Consider the following 20,713-nt stretch of genomic DNA (forward strand, 5'->3'; position numbering starts at 1 on the left):
TATGGGGGCAGCTCAGCGAATGACGAGGCCGAAACATACGTTTAGACCAAAAAACGCAGTCTGACCTGTGACATTAAGCAATGCAAAACGTCATGCTTGCATTGCTTAATGTCACAACGCAGACTGCGTTTTTTTGGTCTAAACATATGTTTCGGCATCGTCATTCGCTGAGCTGCCTTTGTATGTTACGGGGATTGGTTCTTCGAGTGTTGTGCGGGAAAGTACACGGACGGGCTTTTTTAGAGTGTACTTAAAGAGGGAGAATATAGCGGGGTGGTGTGTTGAACGTAACATATCGAAAAGTGGATAATTTATCGAACGGGTCTGCTCAGGTGGTCGCTTAGTTTCTCTGTTTATTGTCAGCTTTGTTTTTTTTTTTTGGTCGAGCTCGTGACGAGTCCTCTCGCATATTAGAAGGTCTTTCGGCTGAGATTATAGGTCTTAATGCCGTGTCACATGTTGTCAGACCTCTAGGCGTTCTGCCTTTTCTTTGTTTAGTACTCAATGAGGAACTTGTTTTCTGAGCTGATTACCGAGACTCAGTTCAAGAGTTAGTTTGAATTTACAATTTTTTTTAATGTGTTCTAAACTGAAGTGATAGTTCCAAATTTCCTTCTACTTCTAGAATATTTGCGTTTTGTCAACTAGACTTCTAAAGAAACAGACAAAACGAGAAGAGACCAGCTGTTCATTTCAGATGCCTGTCTCATCAAGAGCCGTTTACACGTCATGCTATGATTTGAGTGTGTGTGTGTGTGGGGGGGGGGGGGGGGGGGAGGGGAGGGATAAGTTTTGGTTTTTCCCAGTCTATGTAAAAGCTAAAAACAACAACAGTGTGATGCTGAATATAAAATTACCGATCTTTGTTGAAAAAGAAAACCCACATTGCGGTCTCCTTTTTAGTTATTTTTTAATCCCGATACACTTTTTGATGAAGGTTTCTTTCTTATTTCAATTGCTCCGCAGTGAACGTAAGCGTGACGGTGTCACCCGAAGAAGCCAGAGCCGAGCTCACGAGGCCGATGACGTTCAACTGCACGGCACGCGGCTTCCGAGGCGGTGCCCTGTCCTTCTCGTGGCTGCACGACGGCTCCGTCCCTGGTGCGCCGAGGTTTCAGCTGCGGGCGGACGGACAGAGGCTACACCTGACGAGCGTCCAGCGGGAAGACGTCGGCGTCTATCAGTGCTTCGTGCGCTACGGAGACGCCACCGCCCAGGGGAGCGCCCAGCTACGGCTTCACGGTAAGCGCTTTGCCAATACTCTGGTGCCATGGACAACTTTCGCCTAATGACCTCATGAAAGTGTCACGTGGTCACCGACCGCGATCTTGGGCAGTTTCACAGTAGCGGTGGTGTACCTGGCAGATGCCTGTTCGGCTACAGGTCGCTCTCCAGGTTCGCAGCTCACGGTAGCTTCGGCAGGCAAGAGTTGGGACGGCGCGGCGTCGGCAACACTGGCGTTCGCCCGTGCTTTTCGCCGGTACTTCTACGCCCAACCGCAAGGATCGCGACGTCCAACAGCATGACTCGAGGTGTACTTTTTTTTGTGACGTCATTTGTTGTTACTCTGGGGCCACTCTCGATGCGTGGAGGAAATAGGGTGCGCAACGCGACCGGTCCGAGACGCGTTCCATGGCACCGTGCGAATACCACCGAGAAGACAAGGCCTGCGCATTGCGTCATCGTTAGTGGATCACCGAGCCGCTACAAGCGGCAGTCGCGTCCGCCTTGACGTTATCGCCTGCTAGCGCCGTGATCCTCGTGGTATTGGCTTTGGTCGATGTCAACAACGTTCCCAAAGTTAAAAAAAATGTAAATAACGAGTTCTTTTCAAAATGGGGCGTCGTACTGCTCATGCGCACTGCAACGTGCCACGCTGTTTGGGGAAGCCAACGTGGGAAGGAGAAAGGAGGGGGGAGGGGAGATTTTAATATTTATTTTGTTGTGCGTATGTTTAGACGGCAAAACGAAAACAGACAATACGGAACTGAAGAGGATGGGCGCGGTTTAGCTTCCTCTTCTTTGTCTCTGTTCTTTGCCCCCTTTTTCCTTTCTTAATCTTTGTGCTTTTTTTTTTTTTTTTGGCAAGTTGTTTTGTCTTTTGGAGGATGAACCGATTGGGGCTCACTTTGCCAGCTTGATCCCAAACTTGCTCACTTCCCTAAGTGGAGGTAACCGGGTAGTGAGCCGCAACCCGGACCATATACAACTAAGACATTATCTTTTTTTTTTTCTTTCTTCGAAAAGAAACGCCCATGTTCCCTTGCACTCTAACAAATGTCTGCACGTCTGGTTTCCCGCAAAGCTAGTTGTGGTCAAGTAGACGTGTCTAGATGGGAAAGCTAAGTATCGCCTTAGAGCATGAAAACCCTGGGACTCAAATATTGATCTCTTTAAAGCTTTTAGCAGTAGATTCCGGGTGTAGAACAGAAGCTTCATATGACGTTGGAGACGTGCTGTAGTCTCTTATTTGTTCGGGGAGTGTAGTGACATCGTTTCTTCTGCTGTCTTCCTTGCATTTAAGAAACCAAATTAGAAAAATGAACAGAAAACAAATACCGCGACAGCGAAACTATGGCCAAAGTAAACACCGTGTGGTTGATAGTATATATATGGGGAGCTCAAAGTGGGAAGGAAAAGGGGGGATATTTTAAACTATATATATAATATGAAAAAAACTGCTTCTTTGGAGGACGAAAAGTGTATAAGAGTATAAACGTAAGTCGAAGTTTCTAATGGCGTTTTATCACTTATTGGTCGTTGTTTCGGCCTTATATATATATATATATATATATATATATATATATATATATATATATATATATATGGGTGATTTCATCTCAGCTCAGGCGCAAAATTTGGGTCCAATTTTTAATTTTTTTTTTAAATACTTGTAATCGCGCAATTTTTATAATAAAAGAAGACGCAAAGGGCAAGTTCGTGGGAATTTTCGTTCTCAAGTTACGGACCTTTAAAGCGACCAAACTGGAAACTTGTTTTTCCAGCTTATCGGGGATGCCATATTTCACTCCATCCCTTTTCCTTACTTTTTACGATACATCAATGTAACTTTTTGGCAACACTCACGACATATGCTTTTTTATGCTAATTAAGCGTCTAGGTCACAACATTCTTAATGATTTTTTTTTATTTGCCAAACCGCCTCTCTGCGGCGATATTTAACGAAGTTCAGCACGCTGGGCTGTCTGACCTAATCAACATAATTTTATGATCTTTACATCACCATAAAGCTCTAATTAAGCTCTTTGATTAGTATAATTTCGATATTGTGCAATAAATATATAAAGCGCTACATGTGCCTGAAAAACGGATATTTCGAAAAACTAGCAAGTTTATAGTCGATTTTTGAAAAAAAAAAAAAACTTTTTATGTGTTTTATTTTTATTCACAGTTGGGTACTATAGCAGTCTATCTGGAACTTCCAACAGAAATTGTAATATATTGTTTGTATGGCAGCTATTAAGACTCGAATCTCGTGCTATGAGCGTTTTGAACGGGACTTCGCAAAGGCGGTCTGCTGAGCAGAATTTTGGCCTATGTTAGGTTTTCTACTTATCGTTTGCAGTTACCTCAATATCAAACCGTATTAATAATATTGGGAGTAGTGTACTTAAAAAAGTTGCTTAGAAGTCCGTATCCACAAGTGCGGGGCACCAGCGCTTACTTCTTCTCAATACGGTGGAATGCAGATTGAATTCCTATGGGGCCTTTTGCTTTCTGCTTTGAGTTTGAAATATCGAAGTTGATATGTAATTGCCATGTTTTATTATGTCAAACAGATATGCAGTGCATATACATATATATAATTTTGTATGTGACGCTTAGGAAGTGCGGTTTATTTTGTGCATGTATGAACTCTTTCGTAAAATAACGAGCATTTCGTAGCGTGTAAGGCTTCAAATGTGTTACTCATGTGTTTAAGTTCCATTTCTATTTTCAGTGATTCATGCCGAATTACTAATATATTTTCCTCTAGACTTAAGTTTGTCCGGGAGTCTAGATATTACGTATCTTCTCAGTCAATACATAGGGCCAAGCTCACACACCTTGCAAATCACGCCAATGCCCAGTAAATAAATATTGTTAGGATAAATATTGTTGCTTCACTGGCTTTTAAGCTCAGATATTGAGGTAAGTACTAACATTATATAGAAAACCTCACATAGGTCAAAATTCTGCTCAGCTGAGCATCTATGTGAAGTACCGTTAAAAACTCTGTAGCACGAGATTCCAGTCCTAATAGCGGCCATTCAAACAATATATTACAATTTTTGTTGGTGGTTCCTCACAGACTACTATATTACCTGCCTGTAAACAAAAAGTGAACGGCATGAAAGGTGTTCCTTTTTAGAAAATCGACTTCAAAATTGCAAGTCTCTCTAAATATTCGTTTTTCAGGCAATTGTTCCGCGTTACATGTTTAGCGCAAAATATACAAATTATATTTAAAAGGAAGAGCTTAATTGGAGATCTACGATGACTTAAAGATCATAAAAATATATTGATTAGGTCACACAGCACAACTTGCTGAACTTCATCAAATATTGTTGCAAAGAGGCGGTTTGACAATCAAAAAAAATATATTAAAGATATTATGACCTAGACGCGTTATTACCATAACTCGCCGTTTGCATCTTCTTTTATTAAAGGAATTTACAGGTAGTTACTGAACATTTCAAATGCGTTAAATATGAGTTAGTGTACTTTTGTGTGTCACTTGTATTACTGGGCGACAAGTGAACAAAAACCAAAATGTAAGCCTTTATAGCCGTCATATAAAAAAAAATATTACATTTCTTGCTTATTTTACTTTATAAAGCACAGCAATAGGTAGCTAGAGAAAAACAATTAGGCAAAAGAAAAGGTAGGCTTTTTAGAAAATCGACCTCCAATTCGCAAACTTTTGTAAATAGTCCTCGCTTCACAAAACAAAATACTGTCCTTTCCCTTTTACACACAACACCAAATTCGTTATCACTAAAATGAGTATATTCTAAGCTTTCTGAAACTACAAAATATATATGAGGTCACACGGAAGAGCTGGTAAACTCACAAATATCGTCCAAAAACGTCATATTGACAAATATTGACAATCAAAGAATAATTGTCATATTGACAACCAAAGAATAAGTGTGTTCACAGGTATCTATTAAAAAATAAAAGGCGCCAATTTTGAATTAGTGTATTTTTGCGAGTAAGTTGATTTACTGACAAAACAGTCAAACTAAATCAGTTTTCAAGCTCTTATAGCTGCCATACAAACAAAATTTTACATTTTCTATTTATATTACCTCATAAAGCACTGCAATAGCTAGCTAGAGAAAATAAAATCAGCAAAAAAAAAAGGTTTCTTTTCAGAAAATGGACCACCAATTTGCCAATATTACGAAATAGTCCATGCTCGAGAATACACTGCCTTTTCCCTTTTACACACAACGTTGAATTTGTTATAAATAGAAAGAGTATACTTTTAGATTACTGAAAATTCTAAATATGTTACGATATCTCAAATAGGTCACACGGAGGTGTGACCTATTTGAGATGTCAATCTTTGAAAAATATTCTCAAAGGGACACATTTCGACAATATTTAAAACAAAAGTGTAGATAAATAATCACAATCAAGTTATTGGCCATAAATCATCCCTATTCTGAGAGTGGTCCAGAAAGGTTACACTGCACTACTGATAAAGAGAAAAAAAAGTAGAAAGCAGTGAAACATGACACCCCCCACAGGCGAGAGAAAGGTCGACAGTTTGCGCCTCGGCTGCTTAAGATGTCCATAACTCGAGAACAAAAAATCGCCCGAACTTGCGGTTTGCACTCCCTGCCACCAGAAGGGTTTTCCCCAAAACATATATTTTATTGGTCAAAATTTAAAATTTGACCCCCGATCCATGCCTGAGTTGAGATGAAACCACTCATATGTGTATGACTGCACATCTGTTTGACATAAGAAAATATGACAGGTACATATGATATGCGACGTCTTTTGACATCCGGCTTTTTGAGATGTCTGTGGGGCCACGGCTTAGGTGCATTTGGTGTTTAAACCACAAAGCCGAAAGCAAAAGGCCCCAGAGCAATTCTCTAACGATCTGCATCCACCCCCCCCCCCCCCCCCCCCGTATTAAGAGGAAGTAAGCGCTGGTGCCCGCACTTGTGGATACGGACTTCTTAGTAACGTTTTTTAAATACATTACTTCAAATTTTTTTACTGTTTACGGTTGGATATTGAGGTAACTGCTAACAAAAAGTAAGAAACCTTACATAGGGCAAAAGTCTGCTCAGCAGAGCGCCTGTGCGAAGTCCCGTTCAAAACGCTCATGGCACGAGATTCGAGTCTTAGTAGCGGCCATACAAACAATATATTACAATTTCTTTTTGTAGTTCCTGATAGAATACTATATTACCTAGCTGTGAATAAAAAACGAAAAGAAATAAAAGGTGGGCTTTTTTTAGAAAATCGACTATAAACTTGCTGGTTTTTCGAAATATCCGTTTTTCATGCACATGTAGTGCATTATATGTTTACTGCACAATATTGAAAACTGTACTCAAAAAAAAGAACTTAAGTGGAGCTTTACGGTAAAGTAAAGATCATAAAGATATGTTGATTAGGTCCTACAGCACAGCTTGCTGAACTTCGTCAAATATCGTCACAGAGAGGCGGTTTGACAACTGAAAAAATACACTAAGAATGTTATGACCTAGACGCTTAATTAGCATAAAAACAGCATATGTCGAGAGTGTTCTCAAAAGGTAATATTGATGTAGCGTAAAAACTAAAGAAAGGGAATGGTGTGAAATATGGCACCCCTGATAAGCTGCAAAAGCGACAGTTTCCACCTTGGCCGCTTCAATGGTCCATAACTTGAGAACGAAAAGTAGGACGAACTTGCCGTTTGCGTCTTCTTTTACTGTAGAAATTGCCCTAATAGCATGCATTTTCTAAATTAAAAATTCGACCCAATATTTGTGCCTGAGTTGATGTGAAATCACCCACATATATAGGTATATATATGCGCTGCAACATTTTGATATAGATGGAAATTTGCACCACTGTCTTCGTTTTAAGTTCTCCAAAAGTTTGGCTTTGGATTTGACAATGTCTCATGATAACGTATTTTTCTTTAAATAATTTAATAATAGCCTAAATAAAACTGATGTTTAATGCGCTGAGAGGCCCGCACTCTCCACTCTTCTATTCGTTCCGCTATATGCTCGCTTCTGTATAATTATTTCCGTCCCCAATATTGTAGTGCCAACCGTGCGATGTATGTACCGAATAAATGAATTGTAGTCTGCTACTTTTTTGAATATATCTCTTGTTGAATTTTCAATAATAAACGTACTAGTAAAACTTCAGAAAACAATTAGGAAAATGTGATTTCTCGGAAGCTTAAGACGTTTCCATTTCTTGTTATGCAGTCGCACTGACTCTAAAAATATCACGACACATAAATCGTTTTTAATTTCTTTTTTAAGAATTAGATTCAAATAAAACCCATCTAATTAAAAAAACAACAACATGTAGCTATTGTTTTATTTTTGAAAATCCCTCTTAATCACCGCTCTCGCGATCTTCCTATTTCAGAGGCTCACTCCAAACGAAGCGTTCAGAACCGACTGAGCAGAAGATGGAATGCTCAAAACGCCTACATCAAGTCTCGAAAAGGTGAGTCTCCGTCCAATCTTGTTGCAGCCCGCGCAAAGAGAGCGAGCGAGCAACTCAAAAACTTGCTCCACCAAATCTCCCGAAAGAGGAAGGCACCCAACCCGCACAATCATTTACAAACGCAATTTTTTGCGCTCTCCTCCGGAGCAGCTCCCGAAGCGCCAAACATCGACCTGTTTACTCTAAAACCCTCTCGCCGGCCGCCTAAACCTCCTCGACTCATCGTAGCGGATTCGAGAAAAATCGCATCTATACTTCGTGTCACCCTCACTTGGCAAAGCGTGAACGCTGCGGCCCCTTCCGGCCAATGAAGACGACGGAGGCGAAGCACGTGAGAGCCCTTGCGAAAGCTCTCGGTGGGGGAGAGGGTTACCCAAGCACTTCGACACGGGAAAATGGAGAAACTCCCTTCTTACACGGACACTTGAGGAAAGGCCCGTCACTGAAGATTTGTACAAAAGCGGCATTCTTCTTTTTCGCCGCCCGTGGCTTCGACTGCGCTGCGCGCTACCAGCGAGATGAAGCCTGGTCACGTGCTTCCTCTCCTCCGACACACGGACTGGCACGCTGGGACCGTAGCCTTGGCCGTTTGCCAAGTTACTGTAAGACGGAGTACAGAAACGAAGCGCCCGCATCAAGGGTGTTTTTTAGTTGTTTTCTTTAACCACGGTCGTAGGTTTCCGGACAAGCGTCGTCGTCCCTGATTCAAAATCGAGTTTGTTTGACCTCATTAGGACTAACCGTGGATGCCTTCTCCTTTGAAAGGCCACGGTGGCTCCATGTCGTCTTCCATTACCTTTGACATGTCCCGGCGCTGCCGAGGCGCTTCGCTTTCGACCCGACCGTCTTCCCTTCCTGCCCGCTTTGGAGCTTCCTTCTCGACAGGCACCTTCCTAAGTTCTGGCGCGTTCTTATTGTCCTCCGCTTTCACGTTCCTTCTTGTTTTTGTCGGCGAGGAGCAGTATGCCCCTGCATTTCGCCCGAGCATCTCTTAAAGTGAGTAATTGATCACCCTCTTCAAACCTCCTCCCAGTGTATTTCATCACCTGACACCACGCTGCCCTGCCGTTTCCAGAATTATTGAGCGATACGTACACGGATGTTTTGGGAACTACATGCATGTCTTATTTTTATTTCCTGCCTAGCAGATATATTTTAATGGTTTACAATCTTCACCTTTCTCTTTTTTTGTCTATATATATATCTACTTATTGAAAACGCGAAGGACTACATCATGTGATTTCTTTCTGAACAAAGTGCCTATTGCTGGCGTCGCAACACCTCAAGGGACATTGACACCCCACAAATTTTGTTTTCACCTTTTGCCAGGCGATTTATTATGGTGTCGGAAGAATACCCAATTAATGTTTCACAACGGATTCACGTAAATTTTTAATAAAGCCAAAAAACGCAACTGCTGGAAACCGAAACTGAAACCCTTGCACGGAGGTCGGAGAAGTGAAGAGGAGGGAGTGAGTGGCGGAAGTCACAAAACTAAACCCAACCGTGCTCTTTTTTTTTCGCACGCAGCAGGCGAATTGCGTTGCGGGAATCGTTTGCCACGTGATTCCTTTGCAGTTATGTTTGTTCCGCTCGTTGTTCTGCGCTTCAAGGTGCGTTGTTTCGTACATTCCGGAGTTGGATATGAGATTTGAGTGCCCGTGGTGAATTCCCGTGATCGGCTCCGAAAAGAATACCCTTAAGATGTTGCGTGAAAAGCAGCCTCACATGCCCTGTCTCTAAAAAAAAAGTGGCATTGTGCGGAATAGTCTGCAGATGTTTCCGAAATATCAACAGGATCACAACCAATGGCTGGCTGCAATTCCTGTGCAACGTTTACGGGCACCTCGGAAAGCTGACGCGACCCAATTTATATTCTCTTTGCATTTTGTGGAAAGTGATTACATTGAGTTCGCAGGTGTCAAAAAGGAAATCTCTTACCATTTAGTTCAGCGACGTTTCGTCCACAATATTGGTTTTTCAGTGATAATTGTGAAAAAAGAAATGTAAATATCGCAAAATGTTTGAAAAAAACGCAGGCCCACACGGTAATCATCCCGGTTCCGCGGCGTTTGAAGCGGACGTCTTTACACTGAGCTAGAGAGGATAGACTTTCGAATGCAATAATGCAGCCGGTCAACTGTAGGTTGGAAAGTTTGCAGCCGATTTTCTTCCAGTAAAAGCACCCCCGGGTCAAAGTCGGACAGCACCACGCATTGCACAAATGCGCATCTAGTAAAAAAATTGTACGCGTGCATATTCAACTCGAAGTACCCACTTCGTGCTTGACGTTTGAGCGAGCGATGACTTCAGCCACGAGAAGGGGGCGACGGTTCGGCGACGTCTTTGTGCGAATCGGCTTGGTGGCAGGGCGTGTCGTACGTGATGAATACCAATTCTTTTGATCGGTCGAAGATTTCTCTTTCAGAGGAACACAGAATTCGCCTGTATCGCGAACGACAGTTCTTAAGTAGAGGTCGCACGCCCGTCATCCGCTGCCGTCGCCGTCCCCGCGAGTCCCAGGATACGCGAAACGACGCCATGTTGAGAATTTCGCAGGGAACGCAGAGAAGGCTTCCGGTTCTCTGTGCAACTTTTTTTTTTTTTCACTCAACCTATTTGCCACTTTTTAGAAGCCACAAAAGTGGGGGTTTCATATGTTTTCTATATTTTTGATATTGGGTGAAGGCATTCGACGACCAACGACTTTGGTTAAATTTGGTGGATATGTCTAAACCTTAGAAAACGGCCCGAGACCACAAAAAAAAAGAGTGAGCACGACTCAAACCGGCCAGTTCTTGATCGACAGTTTTCGGGCGGAAAAAAACCGAATCGCGAGTCGCAAATTCTGTTCTCGGTAGTTGGGCTCTCATATGTTACGTACAACTAACAACCTCGGCGAGCATAAGTACCCTCTCAGTGTCCCTTCAATCTTTTTACCAGCCCCGCCCTTCTCAACCCTATTTAATTCTGCTTTAGTATATCTTCTTCGTCCCTTTTTTCTGGCCTTTCCGCCGACTTACCTTACCTTCCCCTCACTTCTCCATCTCTCTACACAGCCGCCCTCTTTTAGAGCATAAAATTCGCTTTAACAGATCCCAATCATTAAGAGAACTTCGTCCGTCTGTTCGTCCAGTCATCAGTCCGTACATTTTCCTATGTAATTTAGCGGGAGAATTTGACGTAACTTGACCTATGCATCAATTATGTTTCCGCGTAAAGTTTAGTGGGGAAATGAACCTTACGGGAAGTCATGTCACGTGATTTATACACACGTTCACTTTCCCCGCTAACGTTTGCAGTGACATTGCCGTGACGTGATTTTATGTCAGAGGACATATACACAAGTTAAGTTTTCCCGCCAAATTTAGTGGAAAAAGGGACGTCACGTAACCTATTGGCGACTCCAGCGAAATCGACGCCATGTAGCGGCAACGCCGAGATGCTCAGGAGAGGAGGTTGTTTCAACTCAGAGTCTGCTATTGCTGCTTGGTTCTCGTAGGCAGCATAAAAATAAAGATCGTTTCCACTAATTCATTTTATACCTCCGCCATGTCATTCCTACGCACTGACTATAAGAAGGTTTTAACCCTTCGAAAAATTGTTTTTGCTTCCATATATAGCCTCGATTTTACGCTGCAGTCCAAGAAATGCATGGTTGTCCACGTACTGAATGACGACAATGACCTTTTTTGGTCCGCCATTTTGCCTGACCAGCGTGCCCCCTATAGTTCGCTGGAGTCGCGAATACACCACTTCAGTATCTAAAATCTTCTAATACAGAAAACTAAAACAACTGGCAGCACGTTTTTAGGTTATGGTGCTCACTAAGCAGCTCGCCTGCATAATTTAGCTTCTTACCATTTTATTTTTTCCTCTAGCGTTATAAGGGAAATTGACGAGACCAGACGACATGTGACAAATACACCGATTCACTTTCCCAGCTAAAGTTAGCGGGGTAACTGACATCGCGTGACTTAACCAGCAATCCAGTTTTCAAGTTATATTTGGTGGGGAAACAGGCGTCTCGTGTCCTAAGTACCAACCCGATCTTCTCGCTAAATCTGGCGGGAAAAGTATTGTCGATTCTTTCCCAGCCTCCCCTTACTTCATCCTCACACATCCCCGCTCTATCATGTTTGCTTCAACCCTTCTCTTCTTGTCTTTGCGACGACTGACCTGCCTTCCCCATCACTTCCCCATCTCCCTCCCCCACCTGGTCTCTTTCTTCTTTCCCTTCCCCTTCCGTCTTCCTCCAGAAAAACCTCTTCCCCCGTGTCACGCCGGGGGAAGACTCACGTCCCCGGACGCCAAACCGGAAGCCCTTCAATCCGGCCATTTCTGGCCGGACCCGAGACGCAATATCAATCTTTGGGGATAACCGGCGGCGAAGGGGGAGGGACACTGGAAGGTCCCTTTTCCTTCTCCATCCCCTCTTTCTCTCCCTCTCTCGATCGTCCCGTCTCTTCCTTTGGCCGCTCCAACTGCTCACAAAGCGGACGGGCGACCTGAAAGGCCAGCGCGCAGACTTTAGGGCTCCAGCGCTCTCGACCAGCACATTAATCACGGGCGAGCGGGCAGCGCGACACTCGCACACTTTTGGGCGATGCGGGGGGGGAAGCGAGCGAACGGTAGCCGGAGTCCTTTCGCGTGTGCGACTCTGTGTCGTCGTCGACGGCGGCTCGGCCAGCGCGTTGACGGACAACGCAACTCTTTGCTTGGCGCCCGTCCTTCCTCCTTCTTCCAGGCGCTGAGTTGTCCCCGAAGGAAGTTGTGTGGCTCGAGTGGTTCTCCCGTTCCTTAAAGGCGGCGAGCGGCGGCGGCGCCTCGTGTACTTCTCTGCGAATGCTAAAGGAGCTTTCGGATTCGAATGTTAATTCGTGCTTTCCGCTAACCGGTTAGAGAGATTTTGTCTCTGGTGTCGAGGAGCTGCCTTTGTGTAAACATTTATTTGAAACTATTGTAGTCGTTGGCAAATTCGAGGTCCCCCTGTGTACAAAATTGTTCAGCTTGTGTTCTATTACCGGACTCGGCGCGGGGCCGCTGTAGCGGGAAAAGAATTACATCAATCTATGTTTAATATGGACATCTTCGTTCCTTCCCAATCGTACATAATGTGAATAGTTCTTAATAATGAGACAAAAAATGGCCCCAAAAAAGCTTGCTTATGTAGAGGGGTGTCCATATTAATGAGGTTGATATTAGAGAGACATGGTTGTATTTACCTTAAAACAAAATGTAACAACATTAAAAAAAAAATGTTGTTTACACGTAAATTTCGACGAGGGAGATTTACCATTTCTTTAATAGCACAAAGAAATATCATTTTGTTATATAGCATAATCACACCTAAGTTGATTGAACAAACTATTTTGCACTAAGAATGTTTTTTTTTTTATTTTAGGGAGTCTAGACACAGTGATAAAAAATAAATGTCAGTTAAAAGAGCGAATTTCCTACTGGTATGAGCTCCAAAAATGAGTAGCTCTAGGGGTTTACAAAAATAGATGGCTGCAATATGCGGAATGTTTACCTAGTAGTTACGTTTAATCAGTCATTTCTTAAAAGGTATAGTTTATAAACCCCAATAAGAAAGTATGAAGGTTATCAGACGACACATGGGTAAAGTATTTTTGAGTTCAAAAATATACTTAGAAATAACTGTGATATGAACCACTGCACAAGATTTCAAGCGTTAGTGGAAACATTGCGGGTGTTGGTCCTTATTTTGCGAGGTAAATATGACGAGCACACCTCTACCGTGAAAATATATCATGCTAGCTTAGGAGAGTTATCATAGACTCATCATCGGGCAAGCGAGCTGAGAGAAAAGAAAGCGTCTATTTATTTTAGTTCTCGTCCGATCAGAGCTACCAACCTGAAAACGTGTTCGTTCTTTTGCGAATATCGCCCCTGCTTTGCATAATCTTTTCCCATCATCACCATTGTCGCTGTCATTATCGTCACATCGGGCGCTAGTCGCCCCTCATTTTCCTTGGCAGCGGCAAGTACCTCGTTATGGAAAATGGCCTGCCCAATTTTCTTTCATTCTGCCACATTGTTCACTTTGGTGCTTTGCATTGTTGGTATCTTCATACGCTTCCACTACGTTAGTATCTAAGATACAACGTGAAATATGAAACACTCAGAAGTTCGAGCAGGCGGCGAAACCTTAAACCCACGTCTCGCTCTGTTTCCTTGTCCAAGTAGCTGAAGCCCAGCATTGAAGCTCTGACATGTCCTATATTTCTTGCTTACATTTATATACAGGTCTCTCTTTGTGTAGTTATTCGTTAGTGCTTGTAGTTTGTGGGAATAGACTCTGTATTGTCTTGGCAAATACCTTTAAAAAAAAAAAAAAAACTCCCGAAGAAAAATATTAAAAAAATTATGGGGCATTTTGTTTTTACAAGAGCCTTTTAATAAATTGTTTTTGTTTTTGTTTTTCTAGTTTTTGATAAACTAACGACATTCCACGTGTTCCGTCCGACCTTCAATATGAAAATATGTGAAAACTCTAAAGGAGGCTTCGCCTCAGGAAGTGTAGTTGTGCGGCAGAGTACCCTTCACAGAGTGTACTGGGCAATCTCGGTAATGTTGCTCCGATTTGTTCTTACACCAGTTAAAGGTTTTGATATCTGACATAAAAAGGGTATTTAAAAAATAGGAGTTTTTCTTCTTTTTTGTCTGGAATGATTTTGGAAGCTATAACTTTAGCTTGTCTTGAAATATTAGTAAACCGGAATATAAAACGCCTTATTTCTGTTTCTCAAGCTCCCTCCTTAAAGGGAACCTAACAGCTCCTTGAAAAAGATAAGTTACCAGGTCAATTCTAAAGTAATCTTATCCCGTGAATCTTAATATCACGTTCGTTTTTCCCGAAGATGCAACTAAACGCGAGAAAACTCGAAAAACCTTCGACCAGTCGGTACGTTATAAAAGGACTCTCGTCCACCAAGCGCGTGTCGCTCGTGTGGGCATCGCGTGCCATTCCGAGCTTACCAGGTTGATTCCCCCGTACTAACACCAGTCGTGGCGTCTTTCTTTTATATTTATGAAAATAGCGACAGTGCGCGTGCATAGCCTTCATAGGCGCTGAAGGCGCCCGAGTGTGTATATATTCCAAAAACTCCTTTTATGGCGTAACGCTCCTGAAAGAAGGGGCTTCAGCGGTTCTTTGAAACCGATCTTCTGCAACCTCCGTGTATCAAATTAAAATATATATATAATAATAATAATAATAATTTTGATATTTGTGACCCTGGAGGCCAGATGACGGCGATTTAAGTGTTTCTACGTAAATACAAAACCGCTTCTGTTTCCCTTTAATATAAGTTCGTCTCAAAATAATTGAAGTAATGTACTTCGCCTATGCTGATCTCATTAAACCTTCTTTATCTCTGTTAGTGTCGTGATTCTTCAAAGTGTCATCAATTTCTTTACGTTTAATAAGATAGATCCACATAGAAAACAAATGTTGCCTAATAGCAACGTTGGGTTGGGCATTCGATTTCTCAAGGCAAAGCTCAAGCGGTTTTCAACTTCTTAAAACTTGACAGTCCCCGTTCATCCCCCCCCCCCCTCCCCCCGCCTTCTAAGAGAATAATGTGTGAATAGTATTATTGCATGTTGTTAGTAGTTGTAATAACAATGAAAGACGTTTACAAGTGTCTGCAATGCCGAAGTAGAGCGCAGCTTTTGAGGAGGAGGAGGGGCGGGTACGGAAGGAAGGGAAAAGCCCCTCCTCCCCATTCGTAGCCTTCCCTCCTCCTCTCCTGTTCCCCTTCCATTTAGCGGGAAATGTTTGCTGAATTTCCCGCTAAATTTAGCAGGAACGTTTTGCCGCTAAGTTTAGGGGGAAATTTTGCCGCTAAATTTAGCGGGTAATTTTTTCAGCTAAATATAGCGGGAAAATCTTGCGCTTAATTACGGGAATTTTTTTCCAATAAGTTTAGCGGGAAAATGTTTTTATAATGCAACGCGCGGTAACACCCGGTTGCATTACTCCCATAATGCAACGCGCGCGTTTACGCCGATGACGACGCCGACGCCGCTTAAGCCATAAACGGGCGCCTAAGAGCTGGGCTCTAAAATAACAGCATCACTATAGTTCTGCGCCCCGCAGTCTGCCGATTGTAAAAGAAGGCAGGCAGAAAGGAGGAGATGTAGCAAAAGTTACGGCATCGGCGTTGTCGTCAGGTGTCAGGGCCTTTCAAGTAACTCGGATATGCCAGCTCTGACGCCACGACATTTTTCACAAATAACTAGTGGCCGAACGATTCGCCACATATCCTGCGGTAATTGCTGCCCGATTAAAAAAATGTGTTTACGCTAAATCCTACACAATGTCAGAGCAATATCGAGAGTCAGGAGAGCAAAGTCTGTAGAAGCCCGATCCTGACTCAATTTTGTTTTAAAGTGTTTCATCTTTCATTTAACTTTGGGTGTTTGTAGTCATTATCAGCCGTAAAGGGACACTGACAGGGCATTTATGATCATCAAGGTTTTATTTGTACGTCACACAAGAGAGCCAAATTACTCAGAACACAATTTACGGTTTGAGATTCGTTTGATTTCCACCCGAAAACCACTCAACGAGAACTGGACGGTTTGAGTAGCGCTCACTTTCATCTCCGTGGTAACGTGTCGGGTTCTATGGTTTAGACACACACACCAAATATAATTAAAGTCGTGGGTCAATGAAGGCACACACCCAATATTAAAAATGAAAATAATAAGATACATTTTTTTCGCTCCTAAAAAAAACTGAAAACACGTTGATCGAAGAAAAAAAGTTGTACAGAGAATCGGAACCACTTTGCGCATTCTCTGCGTGATTCTCGACATGGCGTCGTATTGCGGGAGTCGTAGGCTGAACGGCTGAACGATGCGGACAAAGCGATGGCGGTGGACGACGCGCGCGGGACCTGAACTTTAGAACTGTTCTTCGCGGTACCAGCGAACCTGTCTAGCTTTGAAAGAAAAATCTTTTATAAAATAAAAAAATTAAGATTTATTTCGAAAGACACGCCCAACCACCAAGCTGATTCGCCTGAAGACGTCGTCCAGTTATCGCCCTTCTGGCCGAATACATCGCTCGTCTCACGAACACGGATCGGTAAGAGCTTGAAAAACGCGCAAACGTCAAGCACAAAGTGCCCAACTTTCGCGTTTTTTCGTGTGACGTGCGCGTTTTTCGCCTGCATCGCAGAACCAAACAACACGAAAGAAACTAAAAAAGAGAGAAAAAAAAGTGACTGGGTGTAACCACGCGAATTTCGGCAACCTCTCTCTCCACCTCCTCTACATTCCTTCCTCCTCTCCAGTACAGTTTCGGTTTCGATTTCGTGTAACTGCGTTTTTTTACTTTATTAAAAATATGCTTGACGCTGTATTCAAATATTTATTAGGGTAGTCCTCTAAGACCCTATTATATTGCCTAGCAAAATATTAAAACAAAATAAGATTCCATTAGAGCTTGGTGTTCTGACGTCACAACAACACCCGCAAAAAAAAGCAGACGAACTTCGCTCCGGATGATGTTAACGCCTTCTGCTTCCTTATTCGGTTATCGACGTACCGCCCTGCTAACGCCGCAATTTTACTGACTGCGAAAAACAGTAAAATTCACAGGATTCGCTCCGCTCTGCGTTATTCGAGCCGTGTGTTATTATTGGTATATGTCTGTATCTCGTGGGGCAACAGCGACCAAACTAAAACACTTGAATATTGCGATTACAAAAACAAATGGCAGAGACTTTTGGCTACAAAGTTATATAATGCATAAATTAAATATTTAAGGCGCGATCGTTGACATTTTTTGTGAAGAATATAAAGAACCGCGTCGGTGAGTGAGGTAGAACCTGTGTTTATATCAATTTCCCCGCTACACTTAGCAGTAAACCGACCTTGCGCATAAATCACGTGACGTCGGGTGATGTGATGTCAATTTTCTAGCTAAATTTAGTAAGAAAACTCAATCATTGTACACATCACAGGCAGGCAGGGCACTTGACTTTAAGTTTCTTGATAAAGTTAGCGAAGAAACATATTTGGTGTTTAAGTAACGTGCAGCGAATTATTTTCTCACTAAATATAGTGGGAAACTGAACTGGTCTGTCGGTCTCGAGACGTCAATTTTCCCGCTGAATTTTGGCATAAAAACTGACTTTATGCAGAGGTTATATCACGTCAGGACTCGTGATGTTAATTACCTAGACATATTTAGCGAAGAAATGCATGTCGGACGGGCGAAGGCACGAATGGGCGAATGTACGGACACTTAAAGAAAAAGTAAGTGAATAGGCGAGCTTATTGGTTTTACACATATTTGAAAAAAAAAAGAAACGGTGAAGACGGCCGAAGAAGAGGACAGACACATAACGTCTCAGTAAAGCTTAGACGTTATCCGTTTCTCCCCTCGTCCGTCGTCTCCGTCTTTTTTTTTTTTTAATTTCTGTGAATGGACAGATTTTTTAATCCCGTTAAGAATGCCCAGTATACTTTAAAACATATTTGTATTTACTAATGAAAAGTTCCCATTTACGACCGCACTTGTGAGCTGGGACACCCCGACAGACGAACCAATGCATCCGGTTCCAGAAACAGCACCCGAGCTCAAGTCCGTCTTCACCAAGAAGCTGGTGGACCTCGGCGAACGCTTTTCGCTCCGATGCGTCGCCTCGGGAAACCCTCTCCCTCGAGTCACGTGGGCCCTCGACGGCGGAGTCGTGGGCGAGAGTCACCGCGTCCACTACGGCGACTTCGTGAGCTCCGCCGGCGACGTCGTCAGCTACGTCAACGTGACGTCGTCGACCCGAGACGACGGGGGCCTGTACCGTTGCGAGGCGTCCAACGAACTTGGGAGCGCTTGGCACGACGACAGAATAGACGTTCGAGGACCTCCGCGTGTGCGGCCCATGGGCAACCTGACGGTGACGTCGGGGACAACGCTAATGTACCACTGCCCGTTCACCGGACATCCAGCACCCAAGGTGACCTGGTCACGAGGTAGGCCTACATCACTGAGTGACGGTGGGATACGTGACCACCGGCAAAAACAATGCGTGTTTCACGTATGGAGAGGGTAAAACTCCACAAAATTAACTGTAGAATTGTTGGCTTGCGTAGGATTCACGGCGTAACCAGATAAGAAAATGATTCCTGTGAGATTTGAATTAACTGAGGCTGTGCTCTGATATTTACTCCTGAATTTATCGATTAATAAATTTGAAAATACTGCAACCCCCAATCCTCAAATCGCAGTCCCTACAGGATGAGACAAAATTGACAAAGATAAAAACACACCCGTAAGGACGAATCATATTTAAAAAAACAAAAAGACAAGAATCTATGCTTATTTCTGCCAACAAACTAGACAACGTACTGTACATCTTACGCTAAAACGTACATTAAAATATATTTACATTTTATTCTTTTTTGTAATAACTAAAGCCTGAAAACGTTGTCGGCTTTTAGGAATGTCCTCAAAGATGTGTTTAGTTGAGATACTTATTTTGTCACCGGATGAGATTTAAGTGAGTGATAAATTAAAATTGAAATGAGTCTATTAAATGACATATAGAACTTGAATCGCATATGCTTTCTGCACACTCAGCGTTTTCAGTGTAAGTAAATATAGTATCTCATAGGGGCTGTCTAATTAATGGTATCTACTGAATATAAAGGTGCAGCTAAGCCTCTAATGTATCTCCCGCTTGATTTTTTTTTTTTTTTTTTTGTGAACGAATTGCAATCAAGGCTAGCATACTTTGGTATTCACCTAATTAATTTCTTAGATGCGGGTTTACACTACTGGGTGCTAGTAGTGAAAGTCGCTTTATTCAATACAATTTGTTTTCTTTCAGTAAAAGATACTTTGGCAGCCGGTGTATACATGTTTAAACGCTTCATAGTGATTACCCCATGGTAATCAATTCAGATAATTGTTTTAGTTTGAGTGTCATATATAGTGCATAAAAATTTCAGCAGGATGTATTTGTTGATCCGAGAGGCTCTCAAACAATATTACTTCGCTTGTTTTTCATTAGATCGAGAAATGCGGAGGGTCTTACTGCTTTAGCTGCAACATAAAATGCAGTTAAGCGCATGTTATGTTTTTTTATCTTACATGTTGTTTTTAATTTACCGAAAATGATGAAATGTCTCTTATTTTATATCTATTAAATTGCATTTGACGACTGGTTATATGGTATTAAATTTAAGAAAAAAAATTCTTTAAGTATGCAAAGGCAAAACAAATAAGGGAAGGGGAAAAGTTTGTCAGTTGCTGTTTTACCATTTCCCGAGCTATACGTCTCTTCAAGTATTTATGTGCGTAATGAACACATAAAAATGTTATATTTATATAAACAAGTTATTTAGTTTATAATTATGAAACATAACATTTCAAACAATGCTTTTTCAACGCGGAACTATTATAATGGTAGTAGGGCGAAATTGGCTAGGGCTTTGTTACCCTTCAAACATTCGTCTTTGTAGGAGGACGAGATCTGCCCCACAACGAACGGCAGCGTACCTTCGACAACGGGACTATTATAGTCGTCGACGTCACACGGGAAGCAGATGAAGGCGTCTACACGTGCAAGGCTACCACACCCAAGCTACAAGCTAAGGAAGACCTCCTCGTCAAGATCATCAGTGAGTGATTAAAGCACATCAAGCACAAAGTGCACACTCAAAGATCCCGCTTTAGTATCACCCGTCAACTCACTTTTGTCATAATTGGTTACATAAGGGCGGCGTCTTCTCCACCCCAGCTAAAGGGTCTGCTCCTGCTTCCTTTTGACTCGCACAGTTTTCGTTTAGACGTGTAATGGTCGTTCCTGTTAACTGTAAAAATAATTTAAACATTTCACAAGAACGTTCTCAAACACATCACCGAATTATGCAGAACATTTTAAATTCTTCGTGGAATTTATGATCCAGGTTAGTATTAATTGTATAGCCCATGGAGGGCGTGGTGAAAGATTTGAAAGTTAGTGAAATGAAAGTA

The 20,713-nt window shown here is 42.4% G+C and overlaps 1 protein-coding gene across 1 annotated transcript in view; it reads left to right on the plus strand.

Annotated features, from left to right (window-relative positions):
- The window catches only part of LOC120848735 (Down syndrome cell adhesion molecule homolog), a 98,378-nt gene that overhangs the window by 32,023 nt on the left and 45,642 nt on the right, over positions 1–20,713 (plus strand). Inside the window, exons 5-7 of the mRNA XM_042286469.1 lie at positions 967–1,242; positions 18,301–18,708; positions 20,200–20,358. Coding sequence (XP_042142403.1) covers positions 967–1,242; positions 18,301–18,708; positions 20,200–20,358 — 843 coding nt within the window. The remainder of the gene's footprint in view (positions 1–966; positions 1,243–18,300; positions 18,709–20,199; positions 20,359–20,713) is intronic.

Source organism: Ixodes scapularis, unplaced genomic scaffold (assembly GCF_016920785.2).
Source record: "Ixodes scapularis isolate PalLabHiFi unplaced genomic scaffold, ASM1692078v2 PGA_scaffold7__128_contigs__length_106722199, whole genome shotgun sequence".
Taxonomy (NCBI): Eukaryota; Metazoa; Arthropoda; class Arachnida; order Ixodida; family Ixodidae; genus Ixodes; species Ixodes scapularis.